We start from the raw sequence: 24,032 nt of genomic DNA on the forward strand, positions 1-24,032 counted from the left end.
GCAGAGGGACTCTGCGGTTTTCATGGAATTGCTAATGTATATATTGTTAGATATATTTGATTGTGTTCTCAACTACGTCAATAATGAACCTGCAAGCCAACAGGTCCTTAAAGTGGTTAGAAAAATAAAAGGTTTAAACATCCATAACAATAAATGGACTTATTAGGCAGATTGTTCTGTCAACTTTCCAAGGTCGAGAATGAACTTTCAATCTCCACCTTCCATATTCTTATTAATATTTTGTTCAGGTCTTTATATATTTTACATTTTAACAGACGGTTGTTTTGATGGGCGAGAAGCCTCTTCCGCGCCTGGTCACGGTGCATGATCTCCGCTTGCCTCTGGAGGGCGCTGTAATGCCATACTAACCTGTCCGGTGGTCTTCCGGTCTCTTCTTCCTCGTTGGTGCGTGTGCCATGTTTGCGGAAACTTAGTTGCAGCAGCTAGCTGGAGGCTGCTGTTTTATGATCTTTGCATGTTCGTTGTACCTGCTATTTATAAGTCAACATGAATTTACCAAAGGCACCAGATTCTTTGTGCTTCGACAAGGATGTTTTTATGAAGGTATGAATCCTTTACGTCTGTTTGCGTTAAACTAACGTAAGCTGGCTTTAAGTGTTAAGTTCATGCTGTCTGCTCGTTTCTTAAACCTTTCTGGTTAAATATTGAATATAGATACTTAATGCTGAGTCTAAACTTCAATCACTCTCAGAGCTAATGTAGGTTTATGCATGGTAATAGCAAACGGGGTTAGTAAAAAGTAAAACGAGCATTCTGCATGATGTGTTTTTTAGTCTGTAGCTAAGTCGATTAATGTTATCTTTCCATTTTCTGCTCGTAATACTGTGTGTGATTGTATACATGGCTGCTGTTATATAATGTTACATGTCTCTGTCTGCAGGATGACTTTGACGTTGACCAGTTTGTGGCGGAGTGTCGGAAGCAGGTCCAGCTGGAGGAGATGAGGGAGGACCTGGAGCTCTACTACAAGCTGCTGAAAACGGCCATGGTGGAGCTCATCAACAAGGACTATGCCGACTTTGTTAACCTCTCCACCAACCTGGTCAGTTGTTAGTCATGTGGTTGTGCGTTGAAGATGAAAGAGCAGTTTTCATTATTAAAGTTAATGTGTGTGAGGTTCGACTGTTTCTAATCTCAGACCTCTGCTCCTTCGTCTCAGGTGGGGATGGACAAAGCCCTCAATCAGCTTTCTGTGCCACTGGGACAGTTACGAGAGGAGGTTATGGTATGTGTTTTGATAAAGTATACTGTAAGCTTTCACTAATTCCTGCCACAGAGTGTTCATGCATGTTTCTGGCTGTGATCCCTTGCAGAGTCTGCGTTCCTGTGTGAGTGAGGTGGTTCAGGCTATAGACAACCAGTTAGCCAAACAAGAAGATCTGCAGAAAAAAAAGGTTTGCTTCCTTTTCTTCCTGTCTGATTGAAGCATTTGGTCATATTTTATATTCATCATTAAACATATTTTAGAATCGCTGTTAGAAATACTCTATAACAGTCTAGACTCTAGTAGGTCATGTCCTTATTGAGAACTTGATGTTTTTTTAAAAATAAAAAAGCAATATTTGATTCCGTACTGATGATTAACCTGTTTTTCAATTATTTTATAGAAATTCTAGCATTCCAACTTTTGATGTAGAAGATAACGTGCAACGGTAGACGGTTGTCTACTCTGTGGGACAAACTCCATTAATTATCATCTTTCTTATATTATCCCATCCTTCAGGTGTATGTATTGAGGCTGATTCAGGTGGTGCGCTCAGTGGAGAAGATTGAGAAGATCCTCCACTCACAGAACTCCAAGGAATCCAGCTCTCTAGAAACCAGCAGGTGGGAAACCGTCATGCTAACTAATAACTACGTAATTTGTACGTACTTTTTTTTTGGAGCTGCAGTGTGAAAAACTAAGAATGTAATCTTGAGCACACCATAGGTTCCTATTGTTTGAGCTTTATCAATGCAGGGATGTCGCTCTCAGCCTCTTTGTCTGACTTCATGTGTGTCTTTGTCCAGTCCCTTGTTAGCAGGTCATATCCTGGAGAGGATCGCAACAGAATTCAACCAGCTGCAGTTCCACGCTGTACAGAGCAAAGGCATGCCCCTACTGGACAAAGTCAGACCTGTAGGTGTTAATCAGTTAGTTAGTTTGTCTGTCTTGCTGCTTTTCTGTCAGTCTTTCAGTTATGTAATTATTGTAAAACATGCTGGCATGTACTCTGTTGTAATATTTTCATCACTTGGTTGTGTCCTCTGGCAGCGTATCGCAGGGATCACCTCCATGCTGCAGCAGTCTCTGGAGGGTGTGCTGATCCAGGGTCTGCAAACATCCAACGTGGTCATGGTGCGACACTGCCTGAGGACGTATGCCACCATAGACAAGACTCGAGATGCTGAGGCCCTGGTAGGACAGGTGCTGGTCAAACCATACATGGATCAGGTAAACATAACACTCATATTTTTATATATTGATGAGCCAAGGGAATTTCATTTTATTTAAATTGTTTACATTATTTGATAACTTTGACAGAATATGCTCTCGTCTCATTTTCTTCTTTTAGGTGGTCGTAGAAGAGGTGGTGAAGTCTAGTCCGAATGGTCTCCAGTTGATGTACTCTAGACTGTTGGATTTCGTTCCTCATCACTGTAGACTGCTTAGAGAGGTCACTGGAGGAGCCATATCCAGGTATTAATATTATCATAGAGGCAAATTCATTCTCTTTGTTGTGTTGATTGTCTTGAAATCCTTCTGCCTCTATTAGTGAAGCAAATGTCCCGCTTTCATCTGTATGGCTGTTGCATTCAGTATAATGACCACTCTTTTGAAATGTATTTATTCTGTATTCATGTATTACCAAAATTACCATGCATCATTTGCTCAACATATTTGACCATTTAAACAACTACTACTCCTAGTTTGTGGACATAAAATGAATCGGTGGCTGGAGTAGTGTCCAAAGTAGATCATAACATATTTTGAATGTGTTCATGTTCCCTCTCTCCTCAGTGACAAAGCTGACGTAGTGCCAGGGTATGATTTCCTGGTGAACTCTGTGTGGCCAGAGATGATCAAAGGGATAGAGGAGAGGTTGGCCTACCTCTTCAACCCTGGAAACCCTGACATATTCTATGAGGTACAGCCACAGTGACACAGTCGGTGTGTGCATGCATTTACTTGGTGTAGTTTTGTGTCCCATAATTCAGTGTCGGATTGAGTAGTTTCACCTCCGTGTGCTGTCTGTTGACTCTTCATATTCTTTTTTTTTTTTTTTTTTTTTTAGCGTTACAGTGCAAGTATGGAGTTTGTGCGGAGGTTTGAGCGTCAGTGCAGCTCGCAGGCCAGTGTGAAGAGACTGAGAGTACATCCCTCATATACCAGCTTCAACAACAAATGGAACCTGCCTGTCTACTTTCAACTACGGTGCATATTACCTCAATATGATCTATACTCAGCCTACAGATTCATGTCTCCCATGTCTTTTTCTAGAGCAAATTAGACACTGTTTGACAACAGCAGGGTTCACTCTTTATCATGTTGGAAGTGTGACTCATATTTTTTTGAAATATAAGATGATGTTCTTTACTCATTTGTTTAAAGTACAAAAACACACTTCTTTCAGAAGTGTGTTTTCGATTTTTCTCATTTGCTTTCCTGTTGAAAGAGATTGATAACACTCTCATGTCTGTTTGTTTAATATAAAGCTGGAGAGGGTAAGCTTAGCTCAGCATGCACACAACAGAGGGGGCTGGCTAGCCTTGTTCTCTCAAAAAAACTGCAATGTAAAACAACAGTTTGTTTCATTACGGGTGTTAATATCTATACTATTTCTTGGCTGGGACAGCCAGTAGGCTTTTTAAGAAGTGCTTGTTAGATATTCAGAACTCCCCCTCCCCCGCTAAACCGTTCAGACATCAGATGGGGGCTGTGTCCATTCCTGTAACTCTACGAAACTCCATCATTCAGTTTAAGTGTCGGGGTATTATGTCAAACTGTTCCTTCACGCTCATGGTATGTTGGTTTAGAATGAAACTCATACATATACAATAATAATCTTACCTCTCAGCTTGAATGAATATACTCAGACGTCAGTGAAGGAGGAATATCTGTGCAGCATGTATTTTGAAGAATTGACTGGTCTCGCTTTAAGAACTCAAGAGAATGGAGAGTTGGAGAACACCATTTTTATTGGAATATGGAAAATAGCTTATGGGTGTGTGAGTCTCATGCATAATGATGACAATAAGAAATATATAAACTGAGTGTGTGTGTGTGTCAGCGTATTACGATACTAAACACAGCCCGTAAACATGACACTGGACCTTGACTGAATGGCTATTGATCTGTGTGAAAAAGAAAATAAGTTGTCCACTATTTGTCAACCTCCTCACACGCACGCACACACACGCACACACACGCACACACTGTAAAGATCAGGGCTTGTGACCTACTTTCACAACACAAACCTGCACAGTTCAGCTTTTCTGGAAAGTCCTACATTTCCAACGCACACGGTTTTCACGTCATGAACTGTGCATATCAGAGCTGAGACTTGAAATAAGCTGATAACACATTGATTGTTTTGCCTTGTTTTTCCAGGTACAAGGAAATAGCAGGGAGTCTCGAGAACGCCATCAGTGATGGACTTGAGGCGGCACCGGGTAGGAATTAATTTTTTATCATAAGCAACCATGTAATCGCTTGGCCAAAGTAACTGTGTATCTGTGGCTGTCCAGCTGGCAGTGTATACAACCTGCAGGTATCTGAGGTGTTGTGGTCCTGCCTAATGAGATGTTGGTCGGACAAAGTCTACCTGTCACCTCTGGCCCATCGCTTCTGGAAGCTCACACTGCAGCTCTACGCACGATATGCCAAGTTTCTTGAAGAGGTAAACTTAATTAAACCTGAGGACTATACTTATTTGAAGATATTGTATAATAGTAATTAGAACAAAGCAGTATGTAAGCAATGAATAGCCATGTTGCTGTGGCTTGCTTGTGTTCCTCATCGTGATTGGTGTCTGCACAGGTGCTTACTAAAACTCCATCCCCTGAAGTGACTAAAGAGCCAACCAGGCCTCTGCCGAGCTCAGCCTCCTCCACCTCCAGCCGAACCTCAATGGATGATGGCGGCAGTGAGAGTGGGAGTCCTGCTTCTCTGTCCACCAAACAGCTGGTCTATATTGCAGCTGACATCCAAAAGCTGCAGGAGCAGGTACACACACACAAACTAAATACATATATTTAGTTATGTATATACTAAATATGCTAAATACATATATCGTAGTTCCAATTTTTATGTATGGGTTTAACCAAGTGCCCTTTTTGATAATTTTCTAATGGTTTCCACTTTGCTGTTTCCACACTGACCGTGTGCTCCTCTTTCTCGTAGATACCAGAGTTAACAGAGATGGTCAGACAGCGGTTAGAAGCAATCGGATTCAAAAACATTGCTATCGTGGAAGGTAAGTTGGAAGTAATTTGATCTTATCGCTTCCTTTTCAGTATTTGCATGATTTTTACAGTCCAATGTTTTGTCAGGAAATGAGGAAGAAGATCGATTTTATGACGGTAGTATTTGTCTGTTGTGAAGCATTCAATATTTCTGTGAGTAGAAATTGTAATATTTGTGGGATATCAAGTCCTTTTGATGGATTTCTATATAAGGATTATTGCACCTTTTCTGTGGTCTTATTTCTATGGACAACATGCCTGGAGATACACGGCAATGCAAAACATGAATGCCAGTTATCATTGACATTTCAAATGTAACCATTCAATCCTTTTGAGCGTGACATCTTCAAAGAAAACATGTCAGTCACAAAAATCTAATCATTCCTCGGCTCCTGGCTTGCTCAGGTGTGTGTATGTTTACTCGTGCTCTCTTCTATGCCAGATGCTCTAACGGACTCCAGGACGTGCCTGTCGAGTAGCATTCCCACCCTGAACACCAGGATGACCCAGCATTTGACTGACCGCTGTTGCCGCTTCCTGAAGAGCGCCTCTGAGGTTCCGCGTCTCTACCGCCGGACAAATAAGGTCAGTGAAGCTGCAAAGATGCACATATCTTCGAGGAAAAACGTTGTCTGATTCACACAAAACCTGGAGGACACACTTGGGATTGTGTTGTGGTATTTAAAAAAACATTTCTTGTGGAAATTCGATAAATGTAACCTCTTGAAATGCATTGACTGGCCAGCATTCAATTTTCAACATTAGTATTCGCTCTAACTCAGCTTACTAATACAATGTCCATAGACATAGACATAGACACACTCTTGCAGTTTAAAAAAAAAAAAAGGACTTTCTTTTCATTTAGTTGAACCAAGAATGAATTAAACATGCATCACTTTTTTACTACAACACTGCTGAAATGTGTTTCGTTGCATCTACAATATTATGTTTCCTAAGTAGACAGTGTTTTTCTAGCATTATTGGCACATTCCATGTTATTGGGAATCACCATTGTAGAGTGAATATAGGGGAAACAACTGTTGGCATGCAGCAAACAAGCACAGATACCCATTCTTCAATTTCCATTGCCCCTCAATCCGATCCAGGTGCTTGAAGTATCTGCTGATACTGAATCAAAGAGCAATGCACACTTTTTTGCAATTTTGATATGACCGTTAACTGCATTGCTGTACTTTAACAAAATGTAGCGAAGCCGAAACACAGTTTCACTTTGAATAGTTAAACATAAATGTTTTTTTTGTTTTTTTTACTAACAACTGCATTAGGATCTGCCAGTGCGGGCATCCGCCTACATGGACAACGCCTTACGCCCGTTACATCAGTTGCTGACGGACTCAACAGAGCTGGTCACCGCCTCTACAGCACAAGAGTGGCTGCGAGTTGCACTGTCTGACTGCACTCAGAGGTACGACACATGCCAAGACAAATAGACCTAGAAACATTACCGTAAGGAAAAAGTATGACTTGTGCTTGAAATTCACAGAACGAGCTATTCCTTTTGTTTCCCATCTTTTTCAGGTATTATGAGACCATCTCAGAGGTGCTGAGCTCAGTGAGAAAGATGGAGGAGAGTCTGAAGCGATTGAAACAAGCCAGAAAAGGTGCGATCGCGACTACCACGGCAGGAGCAAACGCTGCACCCACAGACGATAGCAAGATCCGACTTCAACTTGCATTGGATGTGGAATACCTCGGGGAACAGGTGTGTGGTGTTTGAGTACACAGACGCATGCAGACATCTGTAGAGACAAATACTTGGGCAAAGACGTTGCCTATTGCTACTAAGTATCATCGGAAGATGCTTTCGATTATGCTCTCTTACACTGCTCTGTTGTGTGTCTCAGATGCAGAAGATGGGTCTTCAACCAAGTGACATCCCTATGTTCTCTACTCTGATGGACCTGGTGAAAGAGGCCCGAGAGCTCGCTGAACAGAACCAGTAACAGGTTGACTCCATAGTAACGGAACATCTTTCACACCAGTCCAGGCTAAAGTCATGGTCTGGTAGCAGGCCACAAAGAATGTATGACAAGAACTGACACGGGTGGTCGGGGGAGTCCCTTGGGATCAGACCCCCAGTGCTGGGGGTCGCACTGGTTGAATTTGAGCTAACTGTGAGCTACAATACTCGGTGCTGGTGATGGAAAATTATGGTACCAATCATCATATATGTTGGGCCAGATTCTTAAGTTGTAAAGAGACAATGTCATATTTGTCTCTTCTTATGCTACAATGTGAAGGTTTAATCTCAAATGGTCTGTTTGTGTGTAACATGTACATTTCATTTAAAATCAAAGTTTTCTAATATAATTTACTCTGGAATAAAATAAAGAACTGTGGATACAGCATTGACTTTGTGTGGTTGAATATAAAGTGCATTAGTTAGCTGGATGATTTCACTGCATACATCGTTTTCCATCGACTGCCAAGAAATCAAAGTCAAACCAACATTTTTACTTTGAATAGCTGGTTTTAAATGTATTTATTTGTTGGCACCAAAAGCAAGAAGCCTGCTGAAACAATGACTATTTGCATATTAATTCGCACATTAATTTGGCCATGGCCATTGACACTAAGCCCCCGTCCTTGTGTCTTTCTGTGTGTCCGTCCTGCATTTCGAGGGGAATTCTTCAAATTTGGCACAAACCTCTACTTGGACACAAGGATGGACTGATTAGAATTTGGTGGTTGAAGTTCATTATGACCTTATTGTTTTTGGCAATAACTCAAGAATCCATGAGCCCATTATGACAATTGAAAATAAAGACAACAATAATAAAAACAGGATAAAATGATGAAGTGATTCCATTTTGGACATAAACTGCACTATAAGACTGGTTTGGGGAGCCATACAATTGGGAGGTGGTAATTATAGTTATGACTTTTTAATGGTATTTTTATGACATACTATTACTTTGTATGACATACTATACTGTGACTTTTTATGATCTTTCATTACATATTTATGACATAAAAATGTCATTAACAAGTCATAATATAGCATGTCATAAAATTGCATACTATATACTTTTTTTGACAACACAAAAAAAGTATATAGTATACGCGACTATATACGCGTTGACACTTATATCATGAATATTTTTTTAGCGTACTTAGTTAAGTATGACTGACATTTTCACTATACTTTTTTATGAGACACTGTTTCATCACCTAATCATTTACATCATGGTGTTACGTAATGTGAGGAGGTAAAACGTGTTTTTGATAAACTACCGCAGGTTGTAAATCCTAATGACAACCAATGACATTTGAACTATATTGGGAAACAAGTTTTATTTCAGCAATCACAAATGTTAACAAAACAAAAATAAACTCTTAGTTACAATATACAACGTATTAGTCATTCATCATAGAGAATCGTGGTTACTGTACCTAATCTACAGAAAAATACTGTACAGAATTCTGCTATCATAAATTTCACAGAAGAAAAACAAATTAGGATGTCTAACAGTCTGCTTGAAAACAACTCAGCATGAAGTAAAAGTTGTTTTATAAATACTGAGACGGGGATCCCCAGTGACTCCTGAGTTTGTGGAGAAATCAGAGAGGTGGAGAAAGATAACACTTGTGAATATTGATAGATCCTTCTTGAGCGAGGTTATGCTTCATTCCTCACGTACTGTGTGGTCATGTTTTGAGCTGGAAAACAAGAGTCGGCTCTTGATGAGTTTTTAAATACTATATAACTTTACAGTGTGGGATTGGTGATCTTGCCCAGCATGAGGATGGCGCTAGAATCTCCCTCTATCACAGAAAAGAAGAACGGACGGTTGATGGACAGTTTTAGAGGGACGCCTGTTTCCTGGACTTTGTCCTGAAGTTCTGCGCCTTCTTCAGACATCTCAAACAACACCTTGTTGACGACCTGAGAGGACAGAGAGGGATCTGTTATTGATATATATACACACACACACACACACACACACACATGCACACACAGTGAGTGCTTTTCATGACAAGTTGACCACACATCTAGTTCACCTTATCTATAGTGAAAGGTTTGGTGTTGCTGAGTTGGCTGAACTCTGCCTCAGAGCCCAACAGCTTGGCCTCAACGTCTGGATTAAGGTTGGTCAGCAGGTCGTTCAGATAAGTCGCAGAAGACATGGAGAACTTTGGGAGGGACAGCTCCAACAGACTGGGGGAATGGACAGAAGGAAGACAGATTGTAAAGTCAAAGTATTTGTAAATGGGACTGTACCCAACACGCTCTCGCCTTAAAATATATAGCTGTGTGTATATATATTTATGTGTGTATATATATATATATATTAACTGCAATTGTAACTATTACACAAGTATCTTGCAATAAATTGTAATTACACAAATTTGCCCTCAGCTTATAGACTGAGCTATTCAACACAAAAAGTGAAATTTAAACAGAAATGCACATTATTGGCTGCTGCTGATACTATAACTGAGTCTCATGACATTGATGGAATTAAAAATGATTGCACAATGGTTACATAACATGACATTACGACCAAATATGCTTCAAATGTCCAGTCCCCTAGCTTGTGGTATTGTCATATTAGCTCTGAATTTAGGGTTCTATAGAAGCACAACACTCACCCTTCCTGGAGGTTCTGGTGCCAGTCAGACATGACGTCAGTGTGCAGCTTAGACTCGATGTCATGGAGGCTGGCACCTTCGTGAGGCAGGACCAGCAACATGTAGGACCGTTTGCTCAGACACAGCTTGACAACCGTGCACTGCCGTTTCTTCATGGGCACCAAAGAAAAGAATTACATTTGAATACTCGCCTGAGTACATTTCATGTTTAACAGTTCCAAATACGTGACGACAAACAGTATCCTGAACTAAAATGTACCTGATCCTTCAGGTAGTGATACTGACCCGTGTGGGTCATCAGTGAAGCCATCACTGTGGTTGTTTCATCCACATGAAACTCCTGCAAGGAGGTCTTTTCTGGTTGAAAAGCCGTCCTCCAGTTGCCTAAATGGACACAACCAAAGAACACAATCAGGTACTGCAAAGGGTCGCAGTGGTAGTAGACAGAACTCAGGATTTCCGTTTGGTATCTCAGCAACTGCACAAATCTGTTTGACTGACACGTGTGGTTTGTCCATTACATGGACTGCTAATTGATTTATTCCAAATATGACTTGATATATTATTATAATCCTGGCATCGTGATAAAGATTGAACATTGCACTCCTAACATACAACGGTAATTTTTACTTTATATCATGAAAGTGCGTAAACTGTAAAATAAATTGGGAGGGAGAAGAAACAGACCTTGGAAGTTGAAGGAAGAAACAAAAAGAAAGTCGCTGCTGGAGTTCAGATCTTTGAAGATGCCCTTCACCCTCCCGTCGGATGTCTTCTCCACAAAGCTGTTCACCAGCTGCTCGGCCTCCTGAGGTTCGGAGAAGTCTACACCACGGATGAACGATGTGTCGGAGAAGTCCTGCGTGCCTTGAATAAAGTCCTTGGAGAGCTGAGCGTTCTGGCGAGTGAAGGCCCAGACCTGGGTGGTGATTTCATCTTTGGGTCCGTCGTCCACCAAAGAGTTGATGCCCTGTAGGGTCTTGAGCACCTTGTGTCCATCCATTAAGAACACACAATCCACTTGGTCTTTGCCACTGCCCAGGCCCAGTAGACGCTACAAGGAAAGGATTGATTTGGTAAATATTAACATCTTTGAGTGAGCAAAAATACCTGATTATCACATGGATGGTTAGGGCCGCATCAATCATCCCCTCTTTCAAAATAGTAAAGGATCAACAGGTTCTGCTAGCTCTTTTGGCCAATCTCCCCAATGAAAACAAATCAAAAGCAAAGACCTGGAATGTGCTTGCAGTCTTCTTCGAGGCCCCCAGGAAGAAGGTAACGAGGGATCCAAAGGTGTTGACCGGGGAGAACAGGGTGTTGGTGCTTTGCTGCTTGCTGCTGACAGCCTGGTACATCCTCAGGCCCAGAGAGTTTAACAGCGCCGCCAGGACCGCCGTCCTCTCTGTGATGTTCTGCCTCTGTGGGTCCAGTTTCGACGGATCCCTGCTGTCTGGTGTGAGGACTTCAATATCAAGGGGGTCCACAGGAAGCGTCTCCAGAGGCGTGGAGGTCTGGGCCTGCAGGGTCTCGCAGCTGACATTCTCCGCGGCGAAGAGGTTGAAGGGGTGGACGTAGACGCGGTTGGCTTGGCTGACTGAGAGGTAGCAGCAGAGTAGGAAGGCTCCAAGAGGCGACCGCATTTTACCTTTTTGTTGATAGTCACCTTAAAATGATTCTTTCTGTGGAGATAGACAGCTACTTTTAGTTTACAATGATTCACCTTGAGCATATCAACCCATTAACGGCCTCTTGAGTCTCAGCGAGCACTTTGTATTGGGTGGCTTGTGAATGCTACATCACTATTACTGTGACTCTCGTCAGAAATCTGTCTGGATCTGGTTTTCTGTCTCCGACAGGATTGGCTGGCAGGAACATTGGACATAGAGCGACATGTCAGTGATGGATTGAGTGCTCTTTGTGTGTCCTCTCTCATGCTGGTCAGTGAAAGAGAGCAGGCATTACCCTCTGCAACAGAGGTCGCATAGATAATGAAGACGCATCTACACACATTTGTGTGTGTTCACTGACTCGAATAAGATGGATGTTTCATTTGGATGTTGTTTGTTGTATATTTGGATCCCGTGAAAGCAGCTTTCAGATTAGGGACACAAACTAAGTGACCAAATGTTCAACATATATTAAGACGAAACGGTTCACTTCAATTCTTGAGTGGAATTTGGCTGCGTGTTATAATAACTAAAGAAATAAATACTAAATTAATTAATAGATATTACACAGAACAAACTTTTACACACATATAGTATATAGTTAAAAAACAATCAACAAGTTCATTGAGATATTTCTCATCGCAAATTGTGTTGATGGAGCTCCGAATGAATGCAGAGGAAGCACTGATGTACTGCAGTTGAACACTTTTCATGCATTACCTGGATGTCTTCTCTGCAGAGGAGAATAACTTTGGTGAGTGCTCTTATGCAAAAATGGGACTTTATCCTTTGAGTTGAAAGTGCAGAAATGTGGACTGATGGACTCTTGTAAGAGGTCAGCAAACACTAGATGTTCCCTCTATTTGGAAATGAACCACAGGACATGTCCCTTATCAATAAAGTGTGTGCACTCAGATGTTCTTATACATAACTGACCCCCTCCTAATTCATGATCACTATTTTCTTTTTAGATGCAGACCACATTTTTTTGTTTTGTCAGATTTATTAGAGCCTTTTCTTTAAGTTCAATCTTAGTTCTACCGTTTGCTTTTTTTAAATAAAGTAATAACCCTTAAATTAAATGTTAAAAGTTGTCCAGAGAGGCCGTTTGACATATTTGAGGCATTTAATGTTTAGATTTTGATGAACATAATGGATTAGTCCCCGCAGTTATAGGACTCCAAACATTTCCCCATATCTCTGAAGAGTTTGTACATTCACTGTACTGCGCAATCAAAAGACAATTGCTGAGATCAAGTAAAAGTTTGCTCTTACCGTATGCGTCTGCTGCTGCTGAGTGAGGAGCTGAGTGAGGCCCTGGCCCCTCTGCTCCCTTACTTATACCGGCCGGAGAGAGATAGAGAGAGAGCGAGAGAGAGAGAGAGAGAGAGAGAGAGAGAGAGAGAGAGAGACCACCCAATGTCCCTCTACATGTTGACTTTGGAAGGATGATGCAAGCACATCCTGGAGGGGGTGAAAGGAGAGCTCAACTTCCACAAAGGACGCAGAGGGACAGCCGGGCTTGTTTGTGTTTGAGAGTGACTCACTGAAATGTCACCATATAGTGGGGATGTTTATTTGGGAAGAGGGCGGATTAATTACGCATGTTCTAAGACATTTTGCTCAACTTCGGGGGTTAAACAAGTATCAAGTAAACTCAAAACTGAATCACTTAAATCCATATAAGAAAAAAAGAGGACAGAAGGTTATCCGTCTTCCTCTCTATACACTTTCTCTTGTATTCATTCCATGTCGTTAGTGCACATTCACTCACTACTATAAATAATAACGCCAATTAAACAATGTTAACTGATATCCAGATAAATTCTATCGACATGCAGCATTTTACTAATAAGGTCAAATGTAGAAAAATAAACTACTTTTGTGTCTCTTATCCTCACTTTCATTTTCTTACATATCAAATTGTTAAGAAGTTAAGACTAGATTTAGAAAGATAATAAGCCCAAAGTGTCCTCGGAAAAGAGCAAACACATTTAAAATGTTCTTTATACACAGGCCAACGAGTTTATTAAGCAACGTGGCTCATATTTACTATTGAGCGACATCCGTGACTGTAATGACCTTCACATACAGCTGATTCAACAGGACAGGGTACACTCAATTTTCTCATCATAAAGAAAAACATTGTGTTATGTTCAGTGTTTTAAAGGCCTAGTTTTATCTTTTACAAATATTGTTACAGTAATAATAATTGATAACTAAGAGTCTATAAAGCAAAAAGGAATGACGATGTAAGTCTGACCGATCGGTATGCAAAGTCACTGACTCTTTCTGGTAAAACTAAAAAAGGCAACATTCTTTTTCTCAATGACATATAGTATTTTACACGTTTACTGTATTCATATAAAGTATTTTTGTATGTTGATACTGACATGAAATATGTAGGACTAACCACAGTTTTGATATATATAGTCTATTTTGTCAAATATTCCTACTTTACAGAAGAACTTAACATTATGAAATATTGCCAATGAAATTTGCAGCACACATTATACTCGATCAATACACTTTCATAGATGACAATAATATGAGATGACAGTACATTTTAAACAGTTCACTTATCTGATAACTAAAGATATATAAAGCCATATAAAGAATACATACAATATTTTTAAATTAAATGTATATCTTAGATATGTTTTAATTGGATTAATACAATTAAACACTTACAGTGTGTAATTTTTTTTTTTGCTAACATATGCCATGACAAAGATTACAAAATCTTGACTTTCAGTAAATATACTAACATGTGAAGCAAAACAGTGCTTTGAGTTAAGTGCTAATGTCAACATGCTAACCATGACGATGATACCATGCTAATGTTTTGCAGGTATTATCTGTGCATTTTTAAGTTATTTTCTGTGCGTTCTAATACTCATACTAGTATGCCAGAAAAATATTAAGTATGTCAAATTCAGTGTGCCAAAAATACCAGGATGTCCTCCTGCCTTGGGTCCAAATTTGCAGTATTTAAGCCATGATGTGTTTCTGATTATTCTGATTATTCTGACTCACAATCCTTTGGGGAGCGTAAATATGAACAAGAGGATCAACGTTCAAGGTGCAATGTTACGATGAAGTATTATGTCCCAATTGAATGCATACTTCATGCAACGTTATGTACTTTGTAAGGGTAGCGACAGTATTTACTAGAAGTAAAAAGTAAATGTATGCAATCGTAACAAAGAGAATGATTACCATATTGTCGAGCTAACTATTATGCTAACATGTGTTAGTACACAGTACAGACATCAATTAATGTATTGGACAAATAAAAACCTTTGACCCGATTATGGCCCTAGATGAAAGGTCAAGGGATCACCAAAGCTATTACTTTTAACATGTAGGGAGGCATGGATGTCTTCATTTCATGTCAATACATCCAAAAGTTGCGGACATTTTCATTGAAAGCCACTATGTCCATCTGCTAGTGGCGCTAGATGAAAAGTCAGGGGGTCAGAGGTCATGGTAATACCTCCAACAATTGTTCAAGTATTTCACTCTGAATGTGGCGGCAATGTCAAAAAAGAAATGTAATTTGACTGCTGTTAACTGTGACAATAGCTTCAAGAATGTCATGAAATATGTCAATCTTCAGCTGTATTTCTGCTGCTTTTATTATTAAAATTATTAATTAATCTGATTTATAGGTCTGCTTGTTTACAGGAGAGTTACAACATACTGCACATTGTCCACGGTTTAAAATACATGAGACTGCATTAGATTATAGAATTTGATTATTAACGAACAAAACAATGCAACCAGTGCCGCAGGATTCTAGTGGTGACAATATTAAATTACTGTAGCAGATGTCAGTTGGGCATGTACGAGCATCAGGGGAAATCTTATTGTCTAAGTTACCAACAAGCCCAAACATGAAGTTCAACCGTATTTCTTGAGCAAATATCTTAAAACACATCCTGAAGTGAACAATCTTTGTGTACGCTTTATGATAGTTAAGCAAGTGTGGTTTTTCTCATGCACACCAATAAATTGAGTAATTTATCACTGTCACTATTGGTGGCATCAGAAACTTTATGGGTCCTCCGTTAAAGTGTCTGACTATATAAGCTGCAATGTTCAGCATCTAAAGCATCTTAAGGTTGGAAAGTGAACCAATTCGCCATGTGGACTCTCTTGGTTCTCTGCAGTGCGATTGCCTTCGATGGAGTGCAAGGTATTGTCCACTCATGTCTTATTGTTATGTTTGCCTCTTTGTTTTTGGATTATGGGTTTTTGGCTGTTGCTACCCGTACTGTCTCTGGTATTTAAACCCCTCTGACCTTTTGTCCTGTTTGTTTGTTTCTCTCACATTACATCAGGTGCTGATCGCTTCCAAACAACTGTGCAAATGGATTCAACACCACCCGATTTTAAAGGTTAAAAAACTACCCCTAAATTAAAACGCATAATGTATCTATGGTTCCGTTTTAATTTTAATGCATACATCCACAATGTTGTTTGCCTTACCCTGTTTATATCTGGATGGCCTGGCTGATGTGCTTCAATCAGTTTCAGCTAAATCAGAAGCGTTCTGATTTATCATCATCTGTTATTCTGTGTGTTGATGCTTGCCTTTTTATCTCTCAATCGTTCCACTTTTGTATTTTGTTTTTCATCCATCAGTGGATACAACAGTCGCAGATAATGTAACGGATTCTGGTGAAAAAGGTAAAATACGTTTTCCAAAAATAAGGAGCATAATTTCAAAACTAAATGTATTTTTAAAAATCTTATTTAATACCTAGAAAATGTGACAAAATAAATTTTGTATTATATTTATTTATATACACACCTAATTAAAGAATTTGACATAACAAACACCCATCATTAGTCAAAATATAACATATTTTCAAATTCCAAATATCTGTAAATTACTGTTTAACCACGCCTGCACCAACAATAGGTAAATGTATTCTCTCAGCAAAGGTTCCAGAAAAGAAAGACGTACATTTTCATTTAAAGTAATTTTGCTTGAAACTAAATGTTGTCTCCCAGATCCGCTCTCATGTCGCTACAACTGCGGCCTGCACCTGGGAAGCTGCTCCTGCACAAGCTCTTGTCGATACTATGGCAACTGTTGCTATGACTACCACTGTAAGTGTCAAGTCAAACAAATCAATCACGTTGACAGGTTCTGCAGAAGGAGTCAGTCTGTCAAATCCCTCAGTGCACATGGTGTGATTGCAATGTTCGTTTACAGTCGCAGAATACATATCACAACCGTTGTTTTATTCTCTCTTTCCATCATGTAGCTACCTGCAGACAAACCACGAACAGCCCTACCTCAGGTATTAAAACCTCTCAACAACCTGCACGCAAAAGAGCAAACTATGTTATCAATTACTGAATTTCTCTCTCTCTCTCTCTGTCTTATTACTGTACTTCTACCGTGTCTCCCAGCTCAGCCCTCGTGTCGCTACAACTGCGGCCGGAACATGGGGAGCTGCTCCTGCACAAGCTCTTGTCGATACTATGGCAACTGTTGCTATGACTACCACTGTAAGTGTCAAGTCAAACAAATCAATCACGTTGACAGGTTCTGCAGAAGGAGTCAGTCTGTCAAATCCCTCAGTGCACATGGTGTGATTGCAATGTTCGTTTACAGTCGCAGAATACATATCACAACCGTTGTTTTATTCTCTCTTTCCATCATGTAGCTACCTGCAGACAAACCACGAACAGCCCTACCTCAGGTATTAAAACCTCTCAACAACCTGCACGTAAAAGAGCAAACTATGTTATCAATTACTGAATTTCTCTCTCTCTCTCTCTGTCTTATTACTGTCTTATTACTGTACTTCTACCGTGTCTCCCAGCTCAGCCCTCGTGTCGCTACAACTGCGGCCGGAATATGGGGAGCTGCTCCTGCACAAGCTCTTGCCGATACCAAGGAAACTGTTGCTATGACTACAGCTGTAAGTGCCAAGTCTAACAAATCAACAGTGTTAACGACCTCCGCAGCCCTCTCTCGCTGAAGCAATCCGTCTGTGAAATGACAGAGCAGTGCTGTGCTGAGAATGACACATGACATCGTCCATCTTTGTTTCAGAGTGCTATAACTCATTATGCAGTAAAACAGGGATTACACTTTATTTTTCTCTCTCCGCCATGTAGATCTCTGCTCAGCTTCTACTGTGGGACCTGCCACCACAGGTATAAAAACCCTTCAAGCTACAGTTGCTTCACCTTGAAGTACTTGTTACACTCCCTATATACTGTGTACTGTAACGTCAACCTGTGCCTCACAGCTCGGCTCTCGTGTCGCTACAACTGCGGCCGGCACATGGGGAACTGCTCCTGCTTGAGCGATTGTCAATACTATGGCAACTGTTGCTATGACTACCACTGTAAGTGCCAAGTCAAACAAATCAATCACGTTGACAGGTTCTGCAGGAGTCAGTCTGTCAAATCCCTCAGTGCACATGGTGTGATTGCAATGTTCGTTTACAGTCGCAGAATACATATCACAACCGTTGTTTTATTCTCTCTTTCCATCATGTAGCTACCTGCAGACAAACCACGAACAGCCCTACCTCAGGTATTAAAACCTCTCAACAACCTGCACGCAAAAGAGCAAACTATGTTATCAATTACTGAATTTCTCTCTCTCTCTCTCTGTCTTATTACTGTCTTATTACTGTACTTCTACCGTGTCTCCCAGCTCAGCCCTCGTGTCGCTACAACTGCGGCCGGAACATGGGAAACTGCTCCTGCTCAAGCTCTTGTCGATACTATGGGAACTGTTGTTATGACTTCTACTGTAAGTATAATGTTCATCAAAGCTTCTACTGAAAAGCATCTTGCATCCCACTGAAATGCACAAATACCTTTTCTCAACCAAGACCTTAATAAATGGATTGACTGAATTATCCATTTCCATAGACATTGAGTGTACAATGTTACAATCTTCTTCTACTCTTGATATGATGTATTTCCTGATGTTGGGGCAGGACACACTGCGGGAAATCTTTCTGAAGTCTAAAGCAAACGGACATTAGGAAGAAAAAAAACTATCATTTCATATGAAGGAGAGACTCATGCCAGATGACTTAACCGTTATTACTTTCCAGACATTTAAAGAGTCTATTTCATGTGGTCTTATATGCCCCCTCAGTTCCCGTGTTCCCTTGTGTTTTGGCAGGTCACTGAAATATATGCTTTGATTTGGAGTATGCTAGAAGAAAATCAATGTGCTCTCCAAACATGTCCGGAGGCAAAATTGTCCATTAATTAGTAATGGCCACAAGTGAAGCCATCGAGGCATCAAAGACGGGGCAGATGCAATATCGTTAAATGATGGCGAATATTTTCTTTCAGTCTCTCCTGGAAGCCTTTTGTATTGTTTTACTCGGCTGGTCATGCGACATAAAAAAAAGAAGACTCTTCCTATAAAATATTGTAATCATTTGATTCTTCTTTCTTTGTCATTTAGCTTACTGTGAGGCAGCTGTCACACCCACAGGTATGAACATCTCTGAACAATCTCGAATATATGGGAATAAATCAGGCCACCATTATTCCGCTAGCAGGAGAGATGACTGAAATGTCTTATTACTGTACTTCTACCGTGTCTCCCAGCTCAGCCCTCGTGTCGCTACAACTGCGGCCAGAACATGGGAAGCTGCTCCTGCTCAAGCTCTTGTCGATCCTATGGGAACTGTTGTTATGACTTCTACTGTAAGTATTGTGTCCTTTAAACCTCAGTACACTTTCATCACAGTTTCCACCAAAAAGCGATACTGAAACCTATGTTGTGGTTGTTGTTGTGTTTCTTTCAAACAGCCCACTGCCAAGCCATAACTGCCACAGGTAGGTTGAGGTATCCTCAGTGTGTACATTGGGCCTTCTGCAAATATATTTCACTGCGATGACACTCGTGTTATGCGGTCCACCTTTAGTAAGGCCCTGTGGAGGCTCTCTGTTTGGCTCCGGTACCTTCTCCAGCCCCAACCACCCCAACCACTACAACGACAACGCCTACTGTGTCTGGCAGCTCAGGTCTGCGCATGACCAGAGAATCTTCCTGGAATTCACGTACCTGCAGTGAGTGAACAATAAACGGCCTTTTGGGGATTATTCATGGTATTCAAATATTTTTAAAAATATGCCATGACAGGAATTATACACACATTAACTTGTGGATAATTAGGCTCTACATTAATATCAAAGACTTACTGGAACTACTTTTTGAGTTTTGCTTCTATAAGACAATAATTTAGGGCTTTTATACATTTTTTTGTTTTTTTTAAACAGATTGGATAACTGCTGCTCCTGTGACTATATTTCAGTCTACGATGGGCCGTCTGTTAACTCGCGGTATCTGGGGAAAGTATGCAACAACAGTCTGAGTACCTTCTACTCCACTTCAAACTACTTGACTGTGCTCTTACGGACTGATGGCTCTGTGGTCGGCCGAGGGTTCAGTGCTAACTTCATAAGCTCTTTGCCACCAAGCTCAGGTAGAATTATGGTATATTTAAATGGAGAGGGTCTATTTATGATATTTCAGTCTGGAACCAAGTGGTGGACACCCCACCACTGTCATGGCTAAAGACTTCCAACATTGTGACATCTTACGACCTTTATCCGAAAAGTAATTCAAGCTGATGTACAAATCTTGTGAACATGGTCCTTTGTCAGGTCGAGTGGACTGTTCCTCAGACAACATGAACATTGTAATCCAGAGGTCTTACCTGAACTCTCTCGGCTACGGTGGCCAGAGTCTGTACCTCAACGACCCGCACTGCAGACCCCAGGTTTCCAACTATCAGGTGGTCTTCAACTTCCCCATTAACACTTGTGGCACCGTTCGAAAGGTAGACGACTCATCGCCTTCTGGAAAGCATTGACACCATGCAGTACTTCCTGATACAAATTAGTGTGATTCACGATGAGAGAGAGTGTGACCATCTTCCAATATATTCTGCTCTGAACAGTTCGAGAATGGCAAAGTTGTGTACACCAACAGCGTCCGTGCCTCCACCTCCAGCTACGGAGAGATCACACGGCAGTCTCACCTTAAGATGAGCGTGGGCTGTCGGATGGAGCAGGACTCGGTGGCCCAGATCATGTACATTGTCCGTCACCATGACAACAGCAGCATCACAGGCACAGGCAGATTCAACACCAGCATGGATTTCTTCACATCCAGCAGCTTCTACTACAAGGTGTTTTTTCGGGTGTTTGTCAAGTAAATCCCTGATGTCAAGACTCGCATGCCATGCTGATGCTTTGCTTGTACACTTACAGGTGACTCAAGTCCCATACGAGGTGGCACTCAACCAGAACCTGTATGTTCAAGTGGACCTGAGCAGGGGCGACAGCGCCCTGGTCCTCTTTCTTGACACCTGTGTGACCTCACCATCGCCTAATGATTTCCATAGCAGACCTTACTACCTGGTCCGCAACGGGTAAGATGGGAGTCTGCTACTTTATACATGTACTCCACGACATTTTAGATGGAAATATTGTACTTTTTTACATCGGCTTTACAGCTACAGTCACTAGTTACTTTACAGATGTAGATTAAAAATAGCAGAATACAGGTTCTTGGCCTGTGACTCTGCAGGTGTTGCCTTTTTTCACTTTTCAAATGTCTATAGGTTGTCAGCAATCCAAAATAAAAGTCCCCATCTAAAGCCAGATATAAATTTGTGCAGCAGACCTACTTTCGTTACCTCACCCAATAATTAAGTCACAACCCCTCAACTCTATCTGGGGACTCTTTGGAGGCCAGACAACTCACATTGCACTGGACTAAGTAGTTCAAATTAGCTGCATCAAAAATATACTTATGCATCAGTATAATTAATCAACAATGTAACATTTATGAAAGGATTTTCTCCAGAATGACTACTTTGATACATTAGTACATTATGGTTTAGTACTTTTACTTAAGTAGGACTTTAAATTGTTACATGTGGAATTGGTAGTCCTACTTAAAGGGATCTATTTGTTTGCATTGCTAAATACATTCATGTACTACTAGTATTGTCCAGAAACACTGTCTCCTCTTCACTTTCAGCTGCCCTGTGGACAACACCTACCAGACCTACATCACTGGCAGTCGTACATATGGCCGTTTCACATTTAAGGCTTTCCAGTTCCTGCGAGCCACAGAGTCGGTGTACATCCAGTGCAAGGTCCTGATATGCCAAGCCTCTGAATACAACTCCCGGTGTCGCCGTGGCTGCAACAAACGTGCAGCCAGAGACCTGGGGGCAGAACAGGACAGCCAAACTCTGGTGCTGGGTCCAATCCAACTCAAAGGTCTGTGTCCATTTGGACTTTGTTTTGAACATAATAGTGCATCAGTTTAAGAAACATTTTAGGTGAGCAAAAAAAAATTATTACAAAATCTTTGGAATCTCAAGGAAACATTACAATAAAACACGTTTCACAATTTTTCTTCGCCAGACCTTGAAAAGAAGGAAGAAGAGACTCATCAGCAGAATAAGGCGTAACTTGATTCTGCAACGAGGCTTCAAATCTTTATTATCATCTTCAATCCATCGTTCTGTTTGTTGTGACAATGAATTATACTCACCATTTATTTCCCCTTGATCACAAAACCTGATTAAAAGCATCATCAAAAGACAATGTGTGTTGGTGTATTTCATTACTGTTAAATATAAATAATTACTATTAGAATATGTATTTATTGTTATTGAATACAATGAAGATGGCGAAAGTAAAGAAGACAAAATGCAACTCAGTTAGAAAACACTTTACTTATAAATTAGTAAGATTAATCCATCCCAGAGGAGAGGGAGAGTGATCGCCATCAGGCTTCAACATTATATGAACCTACGACACACAGAGAGAACATAAGGCAGTCATTACCGAATGCCCGTTACTGGTAAGCATGGCAACACGGAGCTGGTCCTAAAAACAGTAACAATGTTCTCCACCCATGTTGCTAAGCAACAAACAACAGTACCAAAGACAAAGAACAATCTTGCTAAAGTAGCAGTATCACTGCGACATGGGATTGCTTTTTTTGACACTGAACATCTATCCAACAACTCGGAATACAATACTCAGTAAATATTCAGAAAAGCACTGGGATACATTTGATAAATGGAGACTCTCGGTGTGTGTTATTATCACAAAAGGCAAAAACGTGGCATCCCCAGTGCTACGTGGCAATTCTGAACGACTGTTGACATGAGACACAAGACTTGATGATTATGTCCTAAATACGCAGATACTGGATATCAAAGTGACTTCGTACAATATCAAAACACCAGAATGTGACATGATGGAATTAAAAGGATAGGCAAAACCCTTTTAACCAAACACGTGAAGTTACCATGATGCTGGTCAAGGAAGGGCACTGAGTGAAGGAACAACCCAACTTCTACTAAATCTAGTTTGACAACTTAACTGGCTGACCTAAAACCACCGATACAACGCTTGGCCAGGTAGTTGCCATCCACATATTTTAGATTCCAAAGTGTCTTAGCAGCATTTATGTAGTAGAATTTTGGCAAAAAAATAATGGCTACCATAGAAAACTACAATGGCCAAACTCTTTTTCTAAGGTTCTGGGCCTATTAATCACAGCAAGAAGAGGATATTGTAATAACATCTATTAATCTTCAAAGTAACAGTCCATTCTATCTTGGACACACAAGAAAGTGACTATGTCAGGCACTGCAAAGAATAGTAGGAATGCACCAAGCACTGAAATAATTTCAACAAGGCTAAAAGGAAGCTCCCTCGAGGCCAACAGGTCCACTCCTGCAACAGTATCATCAGAGCAATATTTAGCTTGCACAAAAAAACAAAAAAAAAAAAAAAAAAGGTACAATTGTACCTATATAAGTACAATGCAAGTAATTTTTGTTAGTTAACTTAGTGTTGATTTATGACACGACAAATTATTTCTCAACCTGTTGAAAACACTGACCATCCCTTTATAATACACGGAAATGGTCACTGTTAATTATACAAAATGAAACCATCTGAATGTTGACATTGTACAACTTTCAAAGGCTAGGCTACATCAAGGCCAGGTAAAAGACCAATAAATACAATTACTATGGAATTATCAAAACAAAAAAAAATGTCCAAAAAAAGTTATTTCAAAGCATTCATCAATTACTTGTGCTGCCCGCGGGCAAAGTGGCAGGCAAAGTCGTACTTGCTCTTGCACTTGTGGCCGCAGATGTTGCACTGGAATGGGTTCTCGTAGCCATGGCAGCCCATGTGGATGGTGTAGAGGATGTTGTCGGGGAAGTAGATGTCACAGTGCTG

At 40.6% G+C, this 24,032-nt stretch overlaps 3 protein-coding genes across 4 annotated transcripts in view; 1 reads left to right on the forward strand and 2 right to left on the reverse strand.

Annotated features, from left to right (window-relative positions):
• The first annotated feature begins 389 nt into the window (after positions 1-389).
• Positions 390-7,833, forward strand: cog2 (component of oligomeric golgi complex 2). The gene is made up of 18 exons (XM_034552685.1): positions 390-564; positions 902-1,063; positions 1,181-1,246; positions 1,335-1,415; positions 1,745-1,848; positions 2,032-2,140; positions 2,276-2,455; positions 2,577-2,701; positions 3,023-3,149; positions 3,297-3,436; positions 4,613-4,674; positions 4,750-4,901; positions 5,042-5,227; positions 5,405-5,477; positions 5,909-6,051; positions 6,753-6,892; positions 7,006-7,189; positions 7,332-7,833. The coding sequence occupies exons 1-18, from the start codon at positions 508-510 to the stop codon at positions 7,428-7,430; spliced, it is 2,190 nt and encodes a 729-aa protein (XP_034408576.1). The 5' UTR covers positions 390-507; the 3' UTR covers positions 7,431-7,833.
• A 928-nt stretch (positions 7,834-8,761) lies between these two features.
• Positions 8,762-13,061, reverse strand: agt (angiotensinogen). Its single transcript, XM_034552259.1, has 7 exons — positions 13,026-13,061; positions 11,316-11,762; positions 10,768-11,134; positions 10,340-10,464; positions 10,081-10,229; positions 9,490-9,646; positions 8,762-9,373 (listed from the first exon to the last, which is right to left on the reverse strand). Exons 2-7 carry the CDS (start codon positions 11,721-11,723, stop codon positions 9,197-9,199), a joined length of 1,383 nt encoding a protein of 460 aa, XP_034408150.1. The 5' UTR covers positions 11,724-11,762; positions 13,026-13,061; the 3' UTR covers positions 8,762-9,196.
• A 9,424-nt stretch (positions 13,062-22,485) lies between these two features.
• The window catches only part of ikzf5 (IKAROS family zinc finger 5), a 3,809-nt gene continuing 2,262 nt past the window's right edge, over positions 22,486-24,032 (reverse strand). For both annotated transcript variants that reach the window (XM_034552790.1, XM_034552791.1), the window contains exon 4: positions 22,486-24,032. This exon is cut by the window's right edge and continues 809 nt beyond it. In XM_034552790.1, coding sequence (XP_034408681.1) covers positions 23,877-24,032 — 156 coding nt within the window. In that variant the 3' untranslated portion in view covers positions 22,486-23,876.

Source organism: Cyclopterus lumpus, chromosome 15 (assembly GCF_009769545.1).
Source record: "Cyclopterus lumpus isolate fCycLum1 chromosome 15, fCycLum1.pri, whole genome shotgun sequence".
NCBI lineage: Eukaryota > Metazoa > Chordata > Actinopteri > Perciformes > Cyclopteridae > Cyclopterus > Cyclopterus lumpus.

Coding starts and splice junctions, on each gene's coding strand:
- agt (XM_034552259.1), bottom strand. CDS start 11,723: ATGCGGTCGCCTCTTGGAGCCTTCCTACTCTGCTGCTACCTCTCAGTC. Junction 11,135..11,315: donor AGACTGCAAGCACATTCCAG/GTCTTTGCTTTT, acceptor CTTTCCTTGTAG/CGTCTACTGGGCCTGGGCAG. Junction 10,230..10,339: donor ATCACTACCTGAAGGATCAG/GTACATTTTAGT, acceptor GTGCCCATGAAG/AAACGGCAGTGCACGGTTGT.
- cog2 (XM_034552685.1), top strand. CDS start 508: ATGAATTTACCAAAGGCACCAGATTCTTTGTGCTTCGACAAGGATGTT. Junction 2,456..2,576: donor TCAAACCATACATGGATCAG/GTAAACATAACA, acceptor TTCTTCTTTTAG/GTGGTCGTAGAAGAGGTGGT. Junction 5,478..5,908: donor AAACATTGCTATCGTGGAAG/GTAAGTTGGAAG, acceptor CTTCTATGCCAG/ATGCTCTAACGGACTCCAGG.